Here is a 19,836-nt window from a genome sequence, read left to right as displayed (position 1 = left end):
GGTCACCTGCTCAGATTTACCCGTCATATCACCAACAGGTCGAGGGTGTCCACGGTCGCCGTGGAGTCCAATTTGACACCACTAAGGGATATGGTATGGGTGCCACAGGCCAAGAAGTGAATACTGGGTGAAAAGGCCCAAGTTTGGAGGGGTGCCACCGCCACGCCCTTATGCTAAGGCTGTTCATAGCTACCTTGCTTTGTACTTTGTCCGACTCTCTACCTGTGAGGCAAGTTTGGACCAAATCGGTCACCTTCGGCTTTTGGGCAAAATTCGTATGGTTTCTCTTTTGAGATTTTTTGGATTTTGGGTCATTATGGTCACCTGCTCAGATTTACCCGCCATATCACCCACAGGTCGAGGGCGTCCACGGCTGCCGTGGAGTCCAATTTGACACCACTCAGGGTTACGGTATGGGTGCCACAGGCCCAAAAGTGAATACTGGGTGAAAAGGCCCAAGTTTGGAGGGGTGCCACCGCCACGCCCTTGGGCTAAGGCTGTTCATGTCTACCTTCCTTTGTACTTTGTCATACTCTATACCTGTGAGGCAAGTTTGGACCAATTTGGTCACCCTCGGATTTTGTGCAAAATTCGTATGGTTTCTCCTTTGAGATTTTTTGGGTTTTGGGTCATTTTGGTCACCTGCTCAGATTTACTCGCCTTATCACCCACAGGTCGAGGGCGTCCACGGCTGCCGTGGAGTCCAATTTGACACCACTCAGGGATACGGTATGGGTGCCACAGGCCCAAAAGTGAATACTGGGTGAAAAGGCCCAAGTTTGGAGGGGTGCCACCGCCACGCCCTTGTGCTAAGGCTGTTCATGTCTACCTTGCTTTGTACTTTGTCCGACTCTCTACCTGTGAGGCAAGTTTTAGACGAAGTCGGCCACATTCAGATTTTGTGCAGAATTCGTATGGTTTCTCCTTTGAGATTTTTGGATTTTGGGTAATTTTGGTCACCTGCTCAGATTTACACGCCATATCACCCATAGGTCGAGGGCGTCCACGGTTGCCGTGGAGTCCAATTTGACACCACTCAGGGATACGGTATGGGTGCCGGAGGCCCAAAGGTGAATACTGGGTAAAGAGGCCTAAGTTTGGAGGGGTGCAACCCTCACGCCCCTGGGCTCAGGCTGCTTATGTCTACCGTCCTTTGTAATTTGTCCGACTCTATACCTTTTAGGCTAGTTTTTACCAAATCGGTCACCTTCGGGTTTTGTGCAAAATTCATTTGGTTTGTCCTTTTAGATTTTTTGGGTTTTGGGTAATTATGTTCACCTGTTCAGATTTACCCGCCATATCACCCACAGGTCGAGGGCGTCCACGGCTGCAGTGGAGTTCAATTTGACACCACTCAGGAATACGGTATGGGTGCCACAGGCCCAAAAGTGAATACTGGGTGATAAGGCCCAAGTTTGGAGGAATGCCACCGCCAAGCCCTTGGGCTAATGCTGTTCATGTCTACCATGCTTTGAACTTTGTCCGACACACTACCTGTGAGGCAAGTTTGGACGAAATCGGTCACTTCGGATTTTAGACAAAATTCGTATGGTTTCTCCTTTGAGATTTTTTGGATTTTGGGTCATTTTGGTAACCTGCTCAGATATATCCGCCATATCACCCACAGGTCGAGGGCGTCCACGGCTGCCGTGGAGTCCAATTTGACACCACTCAGGGATATGGTATGGGTGCCACAGGCCCAAAAGTGAATACTGGGTGAAAAGGCCCAAGTTTGGAGGGGTGCCACCGACACGCCCTTGGGCTAAGGCTGTTCATGTCTACCTTGCTTTGTACTTTGTCCGACTCTCTACCTGTGAGGCAAGTTTGGACCAAATCGGTCACCTTCGGCTTTTGGGCAAAATTCGTATGGTTTCTCCTTTGAGATTTTTTGGATTCTGGGTCATTTTGGTCACCTGCTCAGATTTACCCGCCATATCACCCACAGGTCGAGGGCGTCCACGGCTGCCGTGGAGTCCAATTTGACACCACTCAGGGATACGGTATGGGTGCCACAGGCCCAAAAGTGAATACTGGGTGAAAAGGCCCAAGTTTGGAGGGGTGCCACCGCCACGCCCTTGGGCTAAGGCTCTTCATGTCTACCTTGCTTTGTACTTTGTCCGACTCTCTACCTGTGAGGCAAGTTTGGATCAAATCGGTCACCTTCGGATTTTGGGCAAAATTCATATGGTTTCTCCTTTGAGATTTTTTGGATTTTGGGTCATTATGGTCACCTGCTCAGATTTACCCGCCATATCACCCACAGGTCGAGGGCGTCCAGGGCTGCCGTGGAGTCCAATTTGACACCACTCAGGGATACGGTATGGGTGCCACAGGCCCAAAAGTGAATACTGGGTGAAAAGGCCCAAGTTTGGAGGGGTGCCACCGCCACGCCCTTGGGCTAAGGCTGTTAATGTCTACCTTCCTTTGCACTTTGTCCGACTCTCTACCTGTGAGGCAAGTTTGGACCAAATCGGTCACCTTCGGATTTTGGGCAAAATTCGTATGGTTTCTCCTTTGAGATTTTTTGGATTTTGGGTCATTATGGTCACCTGCTCAGATTTACCCGCCATATCACCCACAGGTCGAGGGCGTCCACGGGTGCCGTGGAGTCCAATTTGACACCACTCAGGGATATGGTATGGGTGCCACAGGCCAAGAAGTGAATACTGGGTGAAAAGGCCCAAGTTTGGAGGGGTGCCACCGCCACGCCCTTATGCTAAGGCTGTTCATAGCTACCTTGCTTTGTCCTTTGTCCGACTCTCTACCTGTGAGGCAACTTTGGAATAAATCGGTCATCTCGGCTTTTGGGCAAAATTCGTATGGTTTCTCTTTTTTTTTGAGATTTTTTGGATTTTGGGTCATTATGGTCACCTGCTCAGATTTACCCGCCATATCACCCACAGGTCGAAGCCGTCCATGGCTGACGTGGAGTCCAATTTGACACCACTCAGGGATACGGAATGGGTGCCACAGGCCCACAAGTTAATGCTGGGTGAAAAGGCCCAGGTTTGTAGGGGTGCCATCGCCACGCCCTTGGGCTAAGGCTGTTCATGTCTACCTTCATTTGTACTTTGCCCGACTCTACGTGTGAGGCAATTTTGGACCAAATCGGTAACCTTCGGATTTTGGGTAAAATTCGTATGGTTTCTCCTTTGAGATTTTTTGGATTCTGGGTCATTCTGGTCACCTGCTCCGATTTACCCGCCATATCACCCACAGGTCGAGGGCATCCAGGGCTGCCGTGGAGTCAGATTTGACAACACTCAGGGATACGGTATGGGTGCCACATGCTCAAAAGTGAATACTGGGTGAAAAGACCCAAGTTTGGAGGGGTACCATTGCGACGCGATTGGGCTTAGGCTTTTCATGTCTACCATCCTTTGTACTTTGTCATACTCTATACCTGTGATGCAAGTTTGGACCTAGTAAAGTGGAACTATACAGGCACTCCTCCAGTCCTCTGGTACTCTACCCTCTCTTAAACAAACATTAAATAACCTCACCAGCCAGTCCACCATAACTGTACCTCTTTTTTTCAGATATTCTGCATGACATCCATCCAACCCAAGTACCTTACCTGCTTTCATCATCTTAACAACTGCCTTCACTTCATCCTTCCTTATTTCTCCTCCATTTTCCTCACTCATCACGGTCATTTTCTTCGCATTTCCCACTGCAGCTATCTTTCCCTCCCTATCCTCCCTCACATTTAGCAACTCCCTAGAATACTCTACCCATCTTCCATTATCATCTCTCCATTTGCATCTTTTATCTTTTCTGCTCTACTCAATTCGCCTCCTCTTCCTCTCTTAATTTCTTTCCAAAACATCTTTTAATTACTTTCAAAAATTTCTGTCATACTCCTACCCGGTTTCACATCTGCTCTTTACTTTGTCTTCTTCATCTTATGCTTTACTTCTCTTCTCTTTCCTTTGTACCTCTCATATGACTCCCTCGTCCTATTTTGTAACCAATCTGTGAAAGCTCGCTTCTTCTCTTCTACAACCATCTTTGTTCTTTGGATTTTGGGTCATATTGGTCACCTGCTCAGATTTACCCACCATATCACCCACAGGTCGAGGGCGTCAACGGGTGCCGTGGAGTCCAATTTGACACCACTCAGGTATACGGTATGGGTGCCACAGGCCCAAAAGTGAATAATGGGTGAAAAGGCCCAAGTTTGGAGGGGTGCCACCGCCACGCCCTTGAGCTAAGGCAGTTCATGTATACCTTGCATTGTACTTTGTACGACTCTCTACCTGTGAGGCAAGTTTGGACCAAATCGGTCACCTTCGAATTTTGGGCAAAATTTGATATTTTTTTTTAGATTTTTTGGATTTTGGGTCATTTTGGTCTCCTCCTCAGATTTACCCGCCATATCACCCACAGGTCGAGGGCGTCCATGGCTGACGTGGAGTCCAATTTGACACCATTCAGGGATACGGTATGGGTGCCACAGGCCCAAAAGTGAATACTGTGTGAAAAGGCCCAAGTTTGGAGGGGTGCCACCGCCACGCCCTTGGGCTAAGGCTGTTCATGTCTACCTTGCTTTGTACTTTGTCCGACTCTCTACCTGTGAGGCAAGTTTGGACCAAATCGGTCACCTTCGGATTTTGGATTTTGGGTCATATTGGTCACCTGCTCAGATTTACCCGCCATATCACCCACAGGTCGAGGGCGTCCACGGCTGCCGTGGAGTCCAATTTGACACCACTCAGGGATACGGTATGGGTGCCACAGGCCCAAAAGTGAATACTGGGTGAAAAGGCCCAAGTTTGGAGGGGTGCCACCGCCACGCCCTTGGGCTAAGGCTGTTCATGTCTACCTTCCTTTGTACTTTGTCCGACTCTCTACCTGTGAGGCAAGTTTGGACCAAATCGGTCACCTTCGGATTTTGGGCAAAATTCCTATGGTTTCTCCTTTGAGATTTTTTGGATTTTGGGTCATTTTGGTCACCTGCTCAGATTTACCCGCCATATCACCCACAGGTCGAGGGCGTCCAGGGCTGCCGTGGAGTCCAATTTGACACCACTCAGGGATACGGTATGGGTGCCACAGGCCCAAAAGTGAATACTGGGTGAAAAGGCCCAAGTTTGGAGGGGTGCCACCGCCACGCCCTTGGGCTAAGGCTGTTCATGTCTACCTTCCTTTGTACTTTGTCCGACTCTCTACCTGTGAGGCAAGTTTGGACCAAATCGGTCACCTTCGGATTTTGGGCAAAATTCGTATGGTTTCTCCTTTGAGATTATTTGGATTTTGGGTCATTATGGTCACCTGCTCCGATTTACCCACCTTATCACCCACAGGTCGAGCATCCAGGGCTGCCGTGGAGTCCAATTTGACATCACTCAGGGATACGGTATGAGTGCCATACCCCAAAAGTGAATACTGGGTGAAAAGGCCCAAGTTTGGAGGGGTGCCACCGCCACGCCCTTGGGCTAAGGCTGTTCATGTCTACCTTACTTTCTACTTTGTCCAGCTCTCTACCTGGGAGGCAAGTTTGGACCAAATCGGTCACCTTCGGATTTTGGGCAAAATTCATATGGTTTCTCCTTTGAGATTTTTTGGATTTTGGGTCATGTTGGTCACTTGCTCAGATTTACCCGCCATATTACCCACAGGTCGAGTGCGTCCAGGGCTGCCGTGGAGTCCAATTTGACACCACTCAGGGATACGATATGGGTGCCACAGGCCCAGAAGTGAATACTGGGTGAAAAGGCCCAAGTTTGGAGGGGTGGCACCACCACGCCCTTGGACTAAGGCTGTTTATGTCTACCTTGCTTTGCACTTTGTCCGACTCTCTACCTGTGAGGCAAGTTTGGACCAAATCGGTTATCTTCGGATTTTGGGCAACATTTGTTTGGTTTCTCCTTTGAGATTTTTTTGGATTTTTGGTCATTTTTGTCACCTGCTCAGATTTACCCGCCATATCACCCACAGGTCGAGGGCGTCCACGACTGCCGTGGAGTCCAATTTGACACCACTCAGGGATATGGTATGGGTGCCACAGGCCCAAAAGTGAATACTGGGTGAAAAGGCCCAAGTTTGGAGGGGTGCCACCGCCACGCCCTTGGGCTAAGGCTGTTCATGTCTACCTTGCTTTGTACTTTGTCCGACTCTCTACCTGTGAGGCAAGTTTGGACCAAATCTTGCCTCACAGGTAGAGAGTCGGACAAAGTACAAAGGAAGGTAGACATGAACAGCCTTAGCCCAAGGGCGTGGCGGTAGCACCCCTCCAAACTTGGGGCTTTTCACACAGTATTCACTTTTGGGGATTGTGGCACCCATACTGTTTCCCTGAGTGGTGTCAAATTGGACTCCACGGCAGCCGTGGACGCCCTCGACCTGTGAGTGATATGGCGGGTAAATCTGAGCAGGTGACCAAAATGACCCAAAATCCAAAAAATCTCAAAAAAGAAACCATATGAATTTTGCACAAACTTGCCTCACAGGTAAGGTCGGACAAAGTACAAAGGAAGGTAGACATGAAGAGCCTTAGCTCAAGGGCGTGTCGGTGGCACCCCTCCAAACTTGGGCCTTTTCACCCGGTATTCACTTTTGGGCCTGTGGCTCTCATACCGTATCCCTGAGTGGTGTCAAATTAGACTCCACGGCAGCCCTGGACGCCCTCGACCTGTGGGTGATATGGCGAGTAAATATGAGCAGGTGACCAAAATGACCCAAAATCCAAAAAATCTCATATGAATTTTGCCCAAAATCCGAAGGTGACCGATTTGGTCAAAACTTGCCTCACAGGTAAAGAGTCGGACAAAGTACAAACCAAGGTAGACATGAGCAGCCTTAGCCCAAGGGCGTGTCGGTGGCACCCCTCCAAACTTGGGCCTTTTCACACAGTATTCACTGTTGGGCCTATGGCACACATACCGTATCCATGAGTGGTGTCAAATTGGACTCCACGGCAGCCGTGGACGCCCTCGACCTGTGGGTGAGATGGCGGGTAAATCGGAGCAGGTGACCAATATGACCCAAAATCCAAAGGTGACCGATTTGGTCCAAACTTGCCTCACAGGTAGAGAGTCGGACAAAGTACAAAGCAAGGTAGACATGAACAGCCTTAACCCAAGGGCATGGCGGTGGCACTCCTCCAAACTTGGGCCTTTTCACCCAGTATTCACTTTTGGGCCTGTGGCACCCATACCGTATCCCTGAGTGGTGTCAAATTGGACTCCACGGCAGCCCTGGACGCCCTCGACCTGTGGGTGATATGGCGGGTAAATCTGAGCAGGTGACCAAAATGACCCAAAATCCAAAAAATCTCAAAGGAGAAACCATACGAATTTTGCCCAAAAGCCGAAGGTGACCGATTTGGTCCAAACTTGCCTCACAGGTAGAGAGTCGGACAAAGTACAAAGCAAGGTAGACATGAAGAGCCTTAGCCCAAGGGCGTGGCGGTGGCACCCCTCCAAACTTGGGCCTTTTCACCCAGTATTCACTTCTGGGCCTGTGGCACCCATACCGTATCCCTGAGTGGTGTCAAATTGGACTCCACGGCAGCCCTGGACGCCCTCGACCTGTGGGTGATATAACGGGTAAATGTGAGCAGGTGACCAAAATGACCCAAAATAATAATAAAAAAAAAAAAATCGCAGGAGAAACCATATGCATTGTCCAAAATCCGAAAATGACCGATTTGATCCAAACCTGCCTCACAAGTAGAGAATCGGACGAAGTACAAAGGAAGGTAAACATGAACAGCCTTAGCCCAAGGGCGTGGCGGTGGCACCCCTCCAAACTTGGGCCTTTTCACCCAGTATTCACTTATGGGCCTGTGGCACCCATACCGTATCCCTGAGTGGTGTCAAATTGGACTCCACGGCAGCCGAGGACGCCCTCGACCTGTGGGTGATATGGCGGGTAAGTCGTAGCAGGTGACCAAAATGACGCAAAATCCAAAAAATCTCAAAGGAGAAACCATATGAATTTTGCCCAAAATCAAAGGGCGACAGATTTGGTCCAAACTTGTCTCACAGGTAGAGAGTCGGACAATTTACAAAGCAAGGTAGACATGAAAAGCCTTATCCCAAGGGCGTGGCGGTGGCACCCCTCCAAACTTGGGCCTTTTCACCTAGTATTCACTTATGGGCCTGTGGCACCCATACCGTATCCCTGAATGGTGTGAAATTGGACTCCACGGCAGCCCTGGATGCCCTCGACCTGTGGGTGATATGGCGGGTAGATCGGAGCAGGTGACCAAAATGACCCAAAATCCAAAAAATCTCAAAGGAGAAACCATATGAATTTTGCCCAAAATCCGAAGGTGACAGATTTGGTCCAAACTCGTCTCACAGGTAGAGAGTCGGACATAATACAAAGCAAGGTATACATGATTAGCCTTAGCTCAAGGGGGTGGCGGTGGCACTCCTCCAAACTTGGGCCTTTTCACCCAGTATTCACTTGTGGGCCTGTGGCACCCATACCGTATCCCTGAGTGGTGTCAAATTGGACTCCACGGCAGCCGTGGACGCCCTCGACCTGTGGGTCATATGGCGGGTAAATCTGAGCGGGTGACCAAAATGACCAAAAATCCAAAAAATCTCAAAGGAGAAACCATACGAATTTTGCCCAAAATCCGAAGGTGACAGATTTGGTCCAAACTCGTCTCACAGGTAGAGAGTCGGACATAGTACAAAGCAAGGTATACATGATTAGCCTTAGCTCAAGGGGGTGGCGCTGGCCTCCCTCCAAACTTGGGCCTTTTCACCCAGTATTCACTTGTGGGCCTGTGGCACCCATACCGTATCCCTGAGTGGTGTCAAATTGGACTCCACGGCAGCCGTGGACGCCGTCGACCTGTGGGTGATATGGCGGGTAAATCTGAGCGGGTGACCAAAATGACCCAAAATCCAACAAAAATCTCAAAGGAGAAACCATATGAATTTTGTCGTATTCACTTTTGGGCCTGTGGCACCCATACTGTATCCCTGAGTGGTGTCAAATTGGCCGGGGTTGGGGGGCACCCGGCCTCCCGTCCTGGGATACCCACCCCCTATACTGTATACGCGAGATGACAGAGTTGCGTATGTCGGGTCCCGGATTTCCCTTTGCTGACCTCATATGAAGGGGAAATTCGCCTTCACCTCTTCCTCCGTCACGCCAAGAAGTTGGGCTTAACCGGGCCACCGTGGACCAGCAGTCGGCCGACATCACTTAGTCCGTCCGCGGGGTCCTCCGCCACGGTCAGCGGCCGGGCCAAGGCACGTCGGTTAAAAGGAGTGGTCAACCACGCCCACCGTGGACCATCAGTCGGCCAACTTAGTCCGTCCACGGGGTTCTCCGACACAGTCAGCGGCCAGACCGAGGCACGTCGGGCGAAAGGAGTGGGCAACCACGCCCACCGTGGACCAGCACTCTGCCAACATTACATAGCCTGTTCGCGGGATCCTACATCAAGGTCAGCGGCCGGGCTGGGGCACGTCAGCCGGAATGTGCGGGCTAACACCGTGGACCAGCAGTTGGCCGTCATCACTTAGTCCGTCCGCCGGGTGCTCCGACACGGTCAGCGGCCAGGCCGAGGTACGTCGGCCAAAGGGCGGGGTCCTCCGCCACGATCAGCGGCCGGGCCAGGGCACGTCGGCCGAATGGAATGGGCAACCCCGTCAGCTGTCGACCGACATCACTTAGCCCGTCCACGGGGTCTTCCGCCACGGTCGGTGGCCGTGCTGGCGCACGTCGACCGGAAGGCACGGGCTACCCTCGGCCACCGTGGACCAGCAGTCGGCTGACATCACTTAGCCCGTCCACGGGGTCCTCTGCCACGGTCGGCGGCCGGGCCTGGGCATGTCGGCCGGAATGCATGGGTTAACCCCGCCCACCGTGGACCACCAGTCGGGCGACATCACTTAGCCCTTTCGCGGGATCCTCTACCACGGTCAGCGGCAGGGCCGGGGCAGGTCAGCCGAAAGGCTGAGTCAGCTTCAATCCACCCCTCCCCCCACGTTGCCGGTCTCCCGTAACTTTCGAGGTCTAACGGCCAGCACTCGCTGAACATCACTTAGCATAGTCGGGAGTCCTCTGCCACGGTGGAGTCTACGGGTAGCGAACGCTAAATATGGAAGAATAGAGGCACGTCGGTCAAAAGGAGTGGTCAACCACGCCCACCGTGGACCATCACTCAGCCGACATCACTTAGTCCGTCCGCTGGGTCCTCCGACACAGTCAGCGGCCATGCCGAGGCACGTCGGGCGAAAGGAGTGGGCAACCACACCCACCGTGGACCAGCACTCTGCCAACATCACATAGCCTGTTCGCAGGGTCTTACATCACGGTCAGAGGCCGGGCTGGGGCACGTCGGCCGGAATGCACGGGTTAACCCCGGACCACCGTGGACCACCAGTCGGGCGTCATCACTTAGCCCGTTCGCGGGATCCTCTACCACGGTCAGCAGCAGGGCCGGGGCAGGTTAGCCGAAAGGCTGAGTCAGCTTCGATTCACCCCTCCCCCCACGTTGCCGCTCTCCCGTAACTTTCGAGGTCTAACGGCCTGTCCCACAGGGAGAGTGTCGGACACAGTGCAAAAAAAAGGTAGACATGAGCATTCTGAGCCCAAGGGCGTGGCGGTGGCACCCCTCCAAACTTGGGACTTTTCATCAAGTATTGCCTTTTGGGCCTGTGGCACCCATACCGTATCCCTGAGTGGTGTCAAATTGGACTGCACAGCAACCTTGCCCGCCCTCGACCTGTGGGTGATATGGCGGGTAAATCGGAGTAGGTTACCAATATGACCAAAAATAAAAATAAAAATCTCACTGGAAACCCATGAATTTTGCCGGAAATCCGAAGGTGACCGATTACGTCCAAACTTGCCCCACAGGGAGAGTGTCGGACACAGTGCACAGCAAGGTAGACATGAACACCCTTAGCCCAATGGCGTGGCAGTGGCACCCCTCCAAACTTGGGCCTTTTTACCCAGTATTGACTTTTGGGCCTCTGGTACCCATACGTTGGCCTGAGTGGTGTCAAATTGGACTCCACGGCAGCCCTGGCCGCCCTCGACCTGTGGGTGATGTTGCGGGTAAACCGGAGGAGGTGACCAATATGACCCTAAGTCAGGTTCATTTTGAACTGTACCCGTGATCCACTTTTTTACTTTTACCATGCCAAAGTGCTTGGTCATCCTGACTGTGATGGAGCTTAGGTTGAATACCCTAAGTCAGCTTAATTTTGAACTCAGTCACAGTGACTCAATTTCTTAATTTGACCATAATAATGTGCTTGGCCATTATGACTGTGGTGGATCTTCTCGTAAGTTAGGTTCATTTTGAACTCAGTCACAGTGACGCGTCCCCTAACATTTAACATTCTAAAGTGCTTGACCATCATGACTGTGGTGGAGCTTAGGTTGAATACTCTAAGTGTGGTTCATTTTGAACTAAGTCACTGTGATGCACTTTCTCACTTTTACCATGCTAAATTGCTTGGCTATCATGACTGTGGTGGAGCATCTCGTAAGTCAGATTAATTTTGAACCCTAACCTTGAACATGCTAAAGTGCTTGACCATCATGACTGTGGTGGAGCTTAGGTTGAATACCCTATGTCTGTTTCATATGGAACTCAGTAACAGAGACCCACTTCCTTACTTTTACGATGCCAAAGTGCTTGGCCATCATGACTGTGGTGGAGCTTAGGTTGAATACCCTTAGGATCATTTTGAACTTAGTCACAGTGACCCAATTTCTTACTTTTCCCATACCAAAGTGCTTGGCCATCATGACTGTGGTGGAGCTTAGGTTGGATAGACTAAGACTGGTTTATTTTGAACTCGGTCACAGTGACCCATTTCCCTACTTTTACAATGCTAAAGTGTTTGGCCATCGTGACTCAGGTGGAGCTTAGATTGAATACCCTAAGTCAGGTTCATTTTGAACTCAGTGACAGTGACCCAGTTCCTTACTTTTACCATGCTAAAGTGTTTGGCCATCATGACTGTGGTGGAGCTTATGTTGAATACCCTATGTCAGGTTCATTTTGAATTCAGTCACAGTGACCCACTTCCTTACTTTTACCATGGTAAAGTGCTTGGCCATCATAACTGTGGTGGAGCTTAGATTGAATTCCCTAAGTCAGGTTCATTTTGAAGTTAATCACAGTAACTCACTTCCCTACATTTACGATGCTTATGTGCTTGGCCATCATGACTGTGATGGAGCTTAGATTGAATACCCTAAATCAGGTTCATTTTGAACTCAGTGACAGTGACCCACTTCCTTACCTTCACCATTCTAAAGTGCTTGGCCATCATGACTGTGGTGGAGCTTCCAGTATGTCAGGTTAATTTTGAACTCAGTCACAGTGACGCGTCCTTTAACTTTTAACATGCTAAAGTGCTTGACCATCATGACTGTGAGTGAGAGGTTGAATACCCTAAGTCTGGTTCATTTTGAACTCAGTAACAGTGACCCACTTCCCTACTTTTTACGATGCTAAAATGCTTGGCCATCATGACTGTGGTGGAGCTTAGGTTGAATATCCTAAGTCAGATTCATTTTGAACTCAGTCACAGTGACCCACTTCCTTACTTTTACCATGCTGACGTGCTTGGTCATCATGACTGTGGTGGAGCTTTTCGTAAGTGAGGTTCATTTTTAACTCATTCACAGTGACGCGTCCCCTAACTTTTGACATGGTAAAGTGATTGACCATCATGACTGTTGTGGAGGTTAGGTTGAATACCCTAAGTCTGGTTCATTTTGAACTTAGTCACAGTGACCCACTTTCCTACTTTTACGATGCTAAAATGTTTGCCCATCATGACTGTGGTGGAGATTAGGTTGAATACCCTAAATCAGGTTCACTTTGAACTCAGTCACAGTGACCCACTTTCTTACTTTTACCATGCTGAAGTGTTTGGTCATCAGTACTGTGGTGGAGCTCCTCGTAAGTCAGGTTCAATTTGAACTCAGTCACAGTGAGGTGTCCCCTAAGTTTTAATATGCTAAAGTGTTTGACCATCATGACTGTGGTGGAGCTTAGGTTGAACACCCTAAGTGTGGTTCGTTTTGAACTCAGCCACAGTAACCCACTTCCTCACTTTTATGATGCTAAAGTGCTTCGCCATTATGACTGTGGTGGATCTTAGGCTGAATACCCTAAGTCTGGTTTATTTTGAGCTCAGTCACAGTGACCCACTTCCTTAGTTTTACTATGCTAAAGTGCTTGGCCATCATGACTGGTGGAGCTTAGGTTGAATACCCTAAGTCTGGTTCATTTTGAACTCAGTCACAGTGACCCACTTACTTTTACCATGCTGAAGTGCTTGGTCATCATGACTGTGGTGGAGCTTTTTGTAAATCAGGTTCATTTTGAACTCAGTCACAGTAACCCACTTCCTCACTTTTATGATGCTAAAGTGCTTCACAAACATGACTGTCGTGGATCTTAGGGTGAATACCCTAAGTCTGGTTTATTTTGAACTCAGTCACAGTGACCCACTTCCTTACTTTTACCATGCTGAAGTCCTTGGCCATCATGACTGTGATGGAGCTTAGGTTGAATAACCAAAGTCTGGTTCATTTTGAACTCAGTCACAATGACCCACTTCCTTACTTACCATGCTGAAGTGCTTGGTCATCATGACTGTGGTGGAGCTTTTCGTAAGTCAGGTTTATTTTGAACTCAGTCACAGTGACGCGTCCCCTAACTCTTAACATGTCAAAGTGCTTGACTATCATGACTGTGGTGGAGCCTAGGTTGAATACCCTAAGTCTGTTTTTTTTTTCTTTTTAACTCAGTCACAGTGACTCACTTCCCTACTTTTACGATGCCAATGTGCTTGGTCATCTTGACTGTGGTGGAGCTTACAATGAACACCCAAAGTCAGGTTCACTTTGAACTTAGTCACAGTGACCCACTTCCTTACTTTTACCATGTTGAAGAGGTTGGCCACCATGACTGTGGTGGAGCTTAGGTTGAATACCCTAAGTCAGGTTCATTTTGAACTCAGTCGCAGTGACCCATTTCCTTACTTTTCCATGGTAAAGTGCTTGAGGTGGAGCTTAGGTTGAATACCTTAAGTTAGGTTCATTTTGAAGTGAATCACAGTGACCCACTTCCCTAATTTTACGATGCTAAAGTCCTTGGCCATTATGACTGTGGTGGAGCTTAGGTTGAATACCCTAAGTGAGGTTCATTTTGAACTCAGTCAGTTACTTTTACCATGCTCATGTGCTTAGCCATCATGACTGTGGTGGAGCTTCTCGTAAGTGAGGTTCATTTTGAACTCATTCACAGTGACGCGTCCCCTAACTTTTGGCATGGTAAAGTGATTGACCATCATGACTGTGGTGGAGGTTAGGTTGAATACCCTAAGTCTGGTTCATTTTGAACTTAGTCACAGTGACCCACTTTCCTACTTTTACGATGCTAAAATGCTTGTCCATCATGACTGTGGTGGAGATTAGGTTGAATACCCTAAATCAGGTTTATTTTGAACTGCAGCAGGAATCTGGTCCCAAGGGCGTGGTCATGGCGACCAGCTAGATTTATGTGTGTTTTCCCCCTCTCATTTCCGCCTCCTGGTGCCCGTACTTTTAGCCTGAGCAGTATCTAATTGCAATCCGCAAGAGCCCTGGCGGCCCTCGACCTGTGGCTTACATGGTAATCCAATCGGGGCAAGTGGCCAAAATGAACCTCAAAATCCCCACGGATTTGGTCAAAAATCTTCATGTCTCCGATTTGGCCTAAACTTACCCCAGAGGGAGAGAGTCGCCCACAGGGCACGGCGAGGTAGACATGGGGAACCTGGGCCCAATGGCGAGGTCGTGGCGACCTGCCAAATTTGTGTGTGCTTTCTCCCTCCTGGCGCTCGTACTTTTAGTCTGAGCAGTATTTAAGTGCAATCTGCAAGAGCCCTGGTGGCCCTCGACCTGTGGCTGAGGTTGTGACCCAATCGGGGCAAGGGGCGAAAAAGAACCCCTAATTACCAAAGGATTTAGCTACCTGGAAAATGAAACTCAATAACTGGGTTTAAAAAATTTATTCTATATTTCCTACTACTCCTCCTCCCCCTTTATCCTTCCTCCTCCCATCCACTTCCTTCGGCACTTGCAAACTCTCATTTCAAAGTGCTTGGCATTAACTCTTTTACACACAAGGTTTTGTTGTAAGGCGAGTATGACTTCCTGGCTTAAGTTTAACACATCAGTAAGTGTATTCATCAGGAGTAGAGTGGTGGGTTTAGTAGTGACGCAGTGAGCTGGTAATGAGTCCTCGATTCCACGATCTTTTCTATAAGGCCACCAATCTGTCGAAGAGTCAAACTCAAGTCCCTTGACAACGAACACAAGAAAGAACAGATTTCACATGGCTTGGAAGCGGTAAGTGTTCGTTTTCAGACTAATGTATAATCCCACTTTCTGAATAGATCTTTCCCTTTCCTAGACCTAAGTACCCTTGTACCTTCAGGTATGAAGAGAACAAGGAACGAACGACAAGTCCCGCCCTCAGAGATTGGCCCCTTGGTAGGATCCCCACCCTCAAGGATGACCCCGAAGGAGGACAGAGACACCTGGTCCTTGACGCCATGGTATGTTTCTTTTATTAATCCTTAATGCTGCACAAGGATAAACAATGACATGGAGGGTCCTTAGATCTCTTGTTTACACTGGAGGGCGCACTTATTTCACAATGATTTGGACTTGTATAAAGGTGATTTGGTGGAAGGAAAGAGAGGGAGACACGAAGAATGAGGTGTTGACGGGAAACTTGATGGAAAGGCGGCGGCGGAGGAGGAGGAGGAGGAGGAGAGGTAAAAGGAGACGGGAGGACGTGGCAGAGGTAGTGAGAAGAGACGGGAAGGGGAAGTAGAAAGAGGAAAGTTGAGGATAAATAAACGAGTTCTTCAGGTGCAGGGTGAGGTGATCGCCACTCGCCCCGGATATTCAAGTGTATTCGACGTGTACAGGAGAAACAATATGAATTTTGCCCAAATCCGAAGGTGACCGATTTGGTCAAACTTGCCTCACAGGTAGAGAGTCAGACAAAGTACAAAGCAAGGTAGACATGAAAAGCCTTAGCCCAAGGGCATGGCGGTGGCACCCCTCCAAACTTGGCCCTTTTAACCCAGTATTCACTTTTGGGCCTGTGGCACCCATACCGTATCCCCGAGTGGTGTGAAATTGGACTCCACGTCAGCCCTGGACTCCCTCGACCTGTGGGTGACATGGCGGGTAAATCAGAGCAGGTGACCATAATGACCCAAAATCCAAAAAATCTCAAAGGAGATCTCATGATCCAAAAAATCTCATACGAATTTTGCCAAAATCCGAAGTTAACCGATTTTTTTCAAACTTGCCTCACAGCTAGAGAGTCTGAAAAACAGGTAGACATGGACAGCCTTAGCCCAAGGGGCCAAACTTGGGCCTTTTCACCCAGTATTCACTTTTGGGCCTGTGGCACCCATACCGTATCCCTGAGTGGTGTCAAATTGTACTCCACAGCAGCCCTGGACGCCCTCGACCTGTGGGTGATATGGAGGGTAAATCGGAGCAGGTGACCATAATAACCCAAAATCCAAAAAATCTCAAAGGAGAAACCATATGAATTTTGCCCAAAATCCGAAGGTGACCGATTTGGTCCAAACTTGCCTCACAGGTAGAGAGGCGGACAAAGTACAAAGTAAGGTACACATGAACAGCCTTAGCCCAAGGGCGTGGCGGTGGCACCCCTCCAAACTTAGGCCTTTTCACCCAGTATTCACTTTTGGGCCTGTGGCACCTATACCGTATCCCTGAGTGGTGTCAAATTGGACTCCGCAGCAGCCCTGGACGCCCTCGACCTGTGAGTGATATGGCGGGTAAATCGGAGCAGGTGACCATAATGACCCAAAAAACAAAAAATCTCAAAGGAGAAACCATATGAATTTTACCCAAAACTCGAAAGTGACCGATTTGGTCCAAACTTGCCTCACAGGTAGAGAGTTGGACAAAGTACAAAGCAAGGTAGACATGAAAAGCCTTAGCCCAAGGGCGTGGCGGTGGCACCCCTCCAAACTTGGACCTTTATCACCCAGTATTCACTTTTGGTCCTGTGGCTCCCATACCGTATCCCTAAGTGGTGTCAAATTGGACTCCACGGCAGCCCTGGACGCCCTCGAGCTGTGGGTGATATGGCGGGTAAATCGGAGCAGGTGACCAAAATGACCCAAAATCCAAAAAATCTCACAGGAGAAACCATATGAATTTTTCCCAAAATCCGAAGGTGACAGATTTGGTCCAATTAGCCTCACAGGTAGAGAGTCGGACAAAGTACAAAGCAAGGTAGACATGAAAAGCCTTAGCCCAAGGGCGTGGCGGTGGCACCCCTCCAAACTTGGGCCTTTTCACCCAGTATTCACTTTCGGGCCTGTGGCGCCCATACCGTATCCCTGAGTGGTGTCAAATTGGACTACACGGCAGCCCTGGACGCCCTCGACCTGTGGGTGATATGGTGGGTAGATCGGAGCAGGTGACCATAATGACCCAAAATCCAAAAAATCTCAAAGGAAAAACCATATGAATTTTGCCCAAAATCCGAAGGTGACCGATTTGGTCCAAACTTGCCTCACAGGTACAGAGCGGGACAAAGTACAAAGCAAAAAAGACATGAACAGCCTTAGCCCAAGGGCGTGGCGGTGGCACCCCTCCATACTTGGGCCTTTTCACCCAGTATTCACGTTTGGGCTTGTGGCACCCATACCGTATCCCTGAGTGGTGTCAAATTGGACTCCACGGCAGCCCTGGACGCCCTCGACCTGTGGGTGATATAGCGGGTAAATCGGAGCAGGTCACCAAAATGACACAAAATCCAAAAAATTTCAAAGGAGAAACCATATGAATTTTGCCCAAAATCCGAAGATGACCGATTTGTTCCAAACTTGCCTCACAGGTAGAGAGTCGGACAAAGTACAAAGCAAGGTAGACCTGAACAGCCTTAGCCCAAGGGCGTGTCGGTGGCACCCCTCCAAACTTTGGCCTTTTCACCCAGTATTCACTTTTGGGCCTGTGGCACCCATACCGTATCCCTGAGTGGTGTCAAATTGGACTCAACTGCAGCCCTGGGCACCCTCGACCTGTGGATGATATGACGGGTAAATCTGAGCAGGTAACCAAAATGACACAAAATCCAAAAAATTCTCAAAGGAGAAACCATATGAATTTTGCCCAAAATCCGAAGGTGACCAATTTGTTCCAAACTTGCCTCAGAGGTAGAGAGTCGGACAAAGTACAAAGAAAGGTAGACATGAACAGCCTTAGCCCAAGGGCGTGGCGGTGGCACCCCTCCAAACTTGGGCCTTTTCACCGAGTATTCACTTTTGGGCCTGTGGCACCCATACCGTATCCCTGAGTGGTGTCAAATTGGACTCCACGGCAGCCCTGGACGCCCTCGACCTGTGGGTGATATGACGGGTAAATCGGAGCAGGTGACCACAATGACCTAAAAACCAAAAGAATCTTAGAGGAGAAACTGAATTTTGCCCAAAATCCGACGGTGACCGATTTGGTCTACACTTGCCTCACATGTAGAGAGTTGGACAATGTACAAAGCAAGGCAGACATGAACAGCCTTAGCCCAAGGGCGTGGCGGTGGCACCCCTCCAAACTTGGGCCTTTTCACCGAGTATTCACTTTTGGGCCTGTGGCACCCATACCGTATCCCTGAGTGGTGTCAAATTGGACTCCACGGCAGCCCTGGACGCCTTCGACCTTTGGGTGATATGGCGGGTAAATCGGAGCAAGTGACCAAAATGACCCAAAATCCAAAAAATCCCAAAGGAGAAACCATATGAATTTTGCCCAAAATCCGAAGGTGACCGATTTGGTCCAAACTTGCCTCACATGTAGAGAGTCGGACAAAGTACAAAGCAAGGTAGACATGAACAGCCTTAGCCCAAGGGCGTTGTGGTGGTACATCTCCAAACTTGGGCCTTTTCACCCAGTATTCACTTTTGGGCCTGTGGCACCTATACCGTATCCCTGAGTGGTGTCAAATTGGACTCCACGGCAGCCCTGAACGCCTTCGACCTGTGGGTGATATAGAGGGTAAATCGGAGCAAGTGACCAAAATGATCCAAAATCCCAAAAATCCCAAAGGAGAAATCATATGAATATTGCCCAAAATCCGAAGGTGACCGATTTGGTCCAAACTTGCCTCATAGGTAGTCGGACAAAGTACAAAGCAAGGTAGACATGAACAGCCTTAGCTCAAGGGCGTGGCAGTGGCACCCCTCCAAACTTGGGCCTTTTCACCGAGTATTCACTTTTGGGCCTGTGGCACCCATACCGTATCCATGAGTGGTGTTAAATTGGACTCCACGGCAGCCCTGGACACCCTCGACCTGTGGGTGATATGGCGGGTAAATCGGAGCAGGTCATCAAAATTACAAAAAATCCAAAGAATCTTAAAGGAGAAACCATAATTTGCCCAAAATCTGAAAGTGACCGATTTGGTCCAAACTTACCTGACAGATAGGGAGTCGGACAAAGTACAAAGCAAGGTAGACATGAACAGCCTTAGCCCAAGGGAGTGGCAGTGGTACCTCTCCAAACTTGGGCCTTTTCACCCAGTATTCACTTTTGGGCCTGTGCACCCATACCGTATGCCTGAGTGGTGTCAAATTGGACTCCATGGCAGCCCTGGACGCCCTCGAGCTGTGAGTGATATGGCGGGTAAATTGGATGAGGTGACCAAAATGACCCAAAATCCAAAAAAATCTCAAAGGACAAACCATATGAATTTTGCCCAAAATCCGAAGGTGACCGATTTGGTCCAAACTTGCCTCACAGGCAGAGAGTCGGACAAAGTACAAAGCAAGGCAGACATGAACAGCCTTAGTCCAAGGG

At 49.4% G+C, this 19,836-nt stretch overlaps 1 protein-coding gene across 4 annotated transcripts in view; it reads right to left on the bottom strand.

Annotated features, from left to right (window-relative positions):
- LOC143036476 (prenylated Rab acceptor protein 1-like) overlaps positions 1–19,836 on the bottom strand; it is a 55,957-nt gene that overhangs the window by 22,401 nt on the left and 13,720 nt on the right. For 3 of the 4 annotated variants that reach the window (XR_012967362.1, XR_012967363.1, XM_076203870.1), the window contains exon 5: positions 14,985–15,260. The exons of the other annotated variant lie outside the window; for it this stretch is intronic. Coding sequence is in view for 1 of the 3 variants with exons in the window: in XM_076203870.1 (XP_076059985.1) it covers positions 15,174–15,260 (87 nt within the window). In the remaining 2 variants the exon portion in view is untranslated. Of the gene's footprint in view, positions 1–14,984; positions 15,261–19,836 lie in introns of those variants that run through there. 4 annotated transcript variants of the gene reach the window in all.

Source organism: Oratosquilla oratoria, chromosome 20, assembly GCF_046742065.1.
Source record: "Oratosquilla oratoria isolate Oo_2021 chromosome 20, ASM4674206v1, whole genome shotgun sequence".
NCBI lineage: Eukaryota > Metazoa > Arthropoda > Malacostraca > Stomatopoda > Squillidae > Oratosquilla > Oratosquilla oratoria.
The sequence above is the reverse complement of the archived record's forward strand: the minus strand, read 5'-3'. Positions and strand labels throughout refer to the sequence as shown.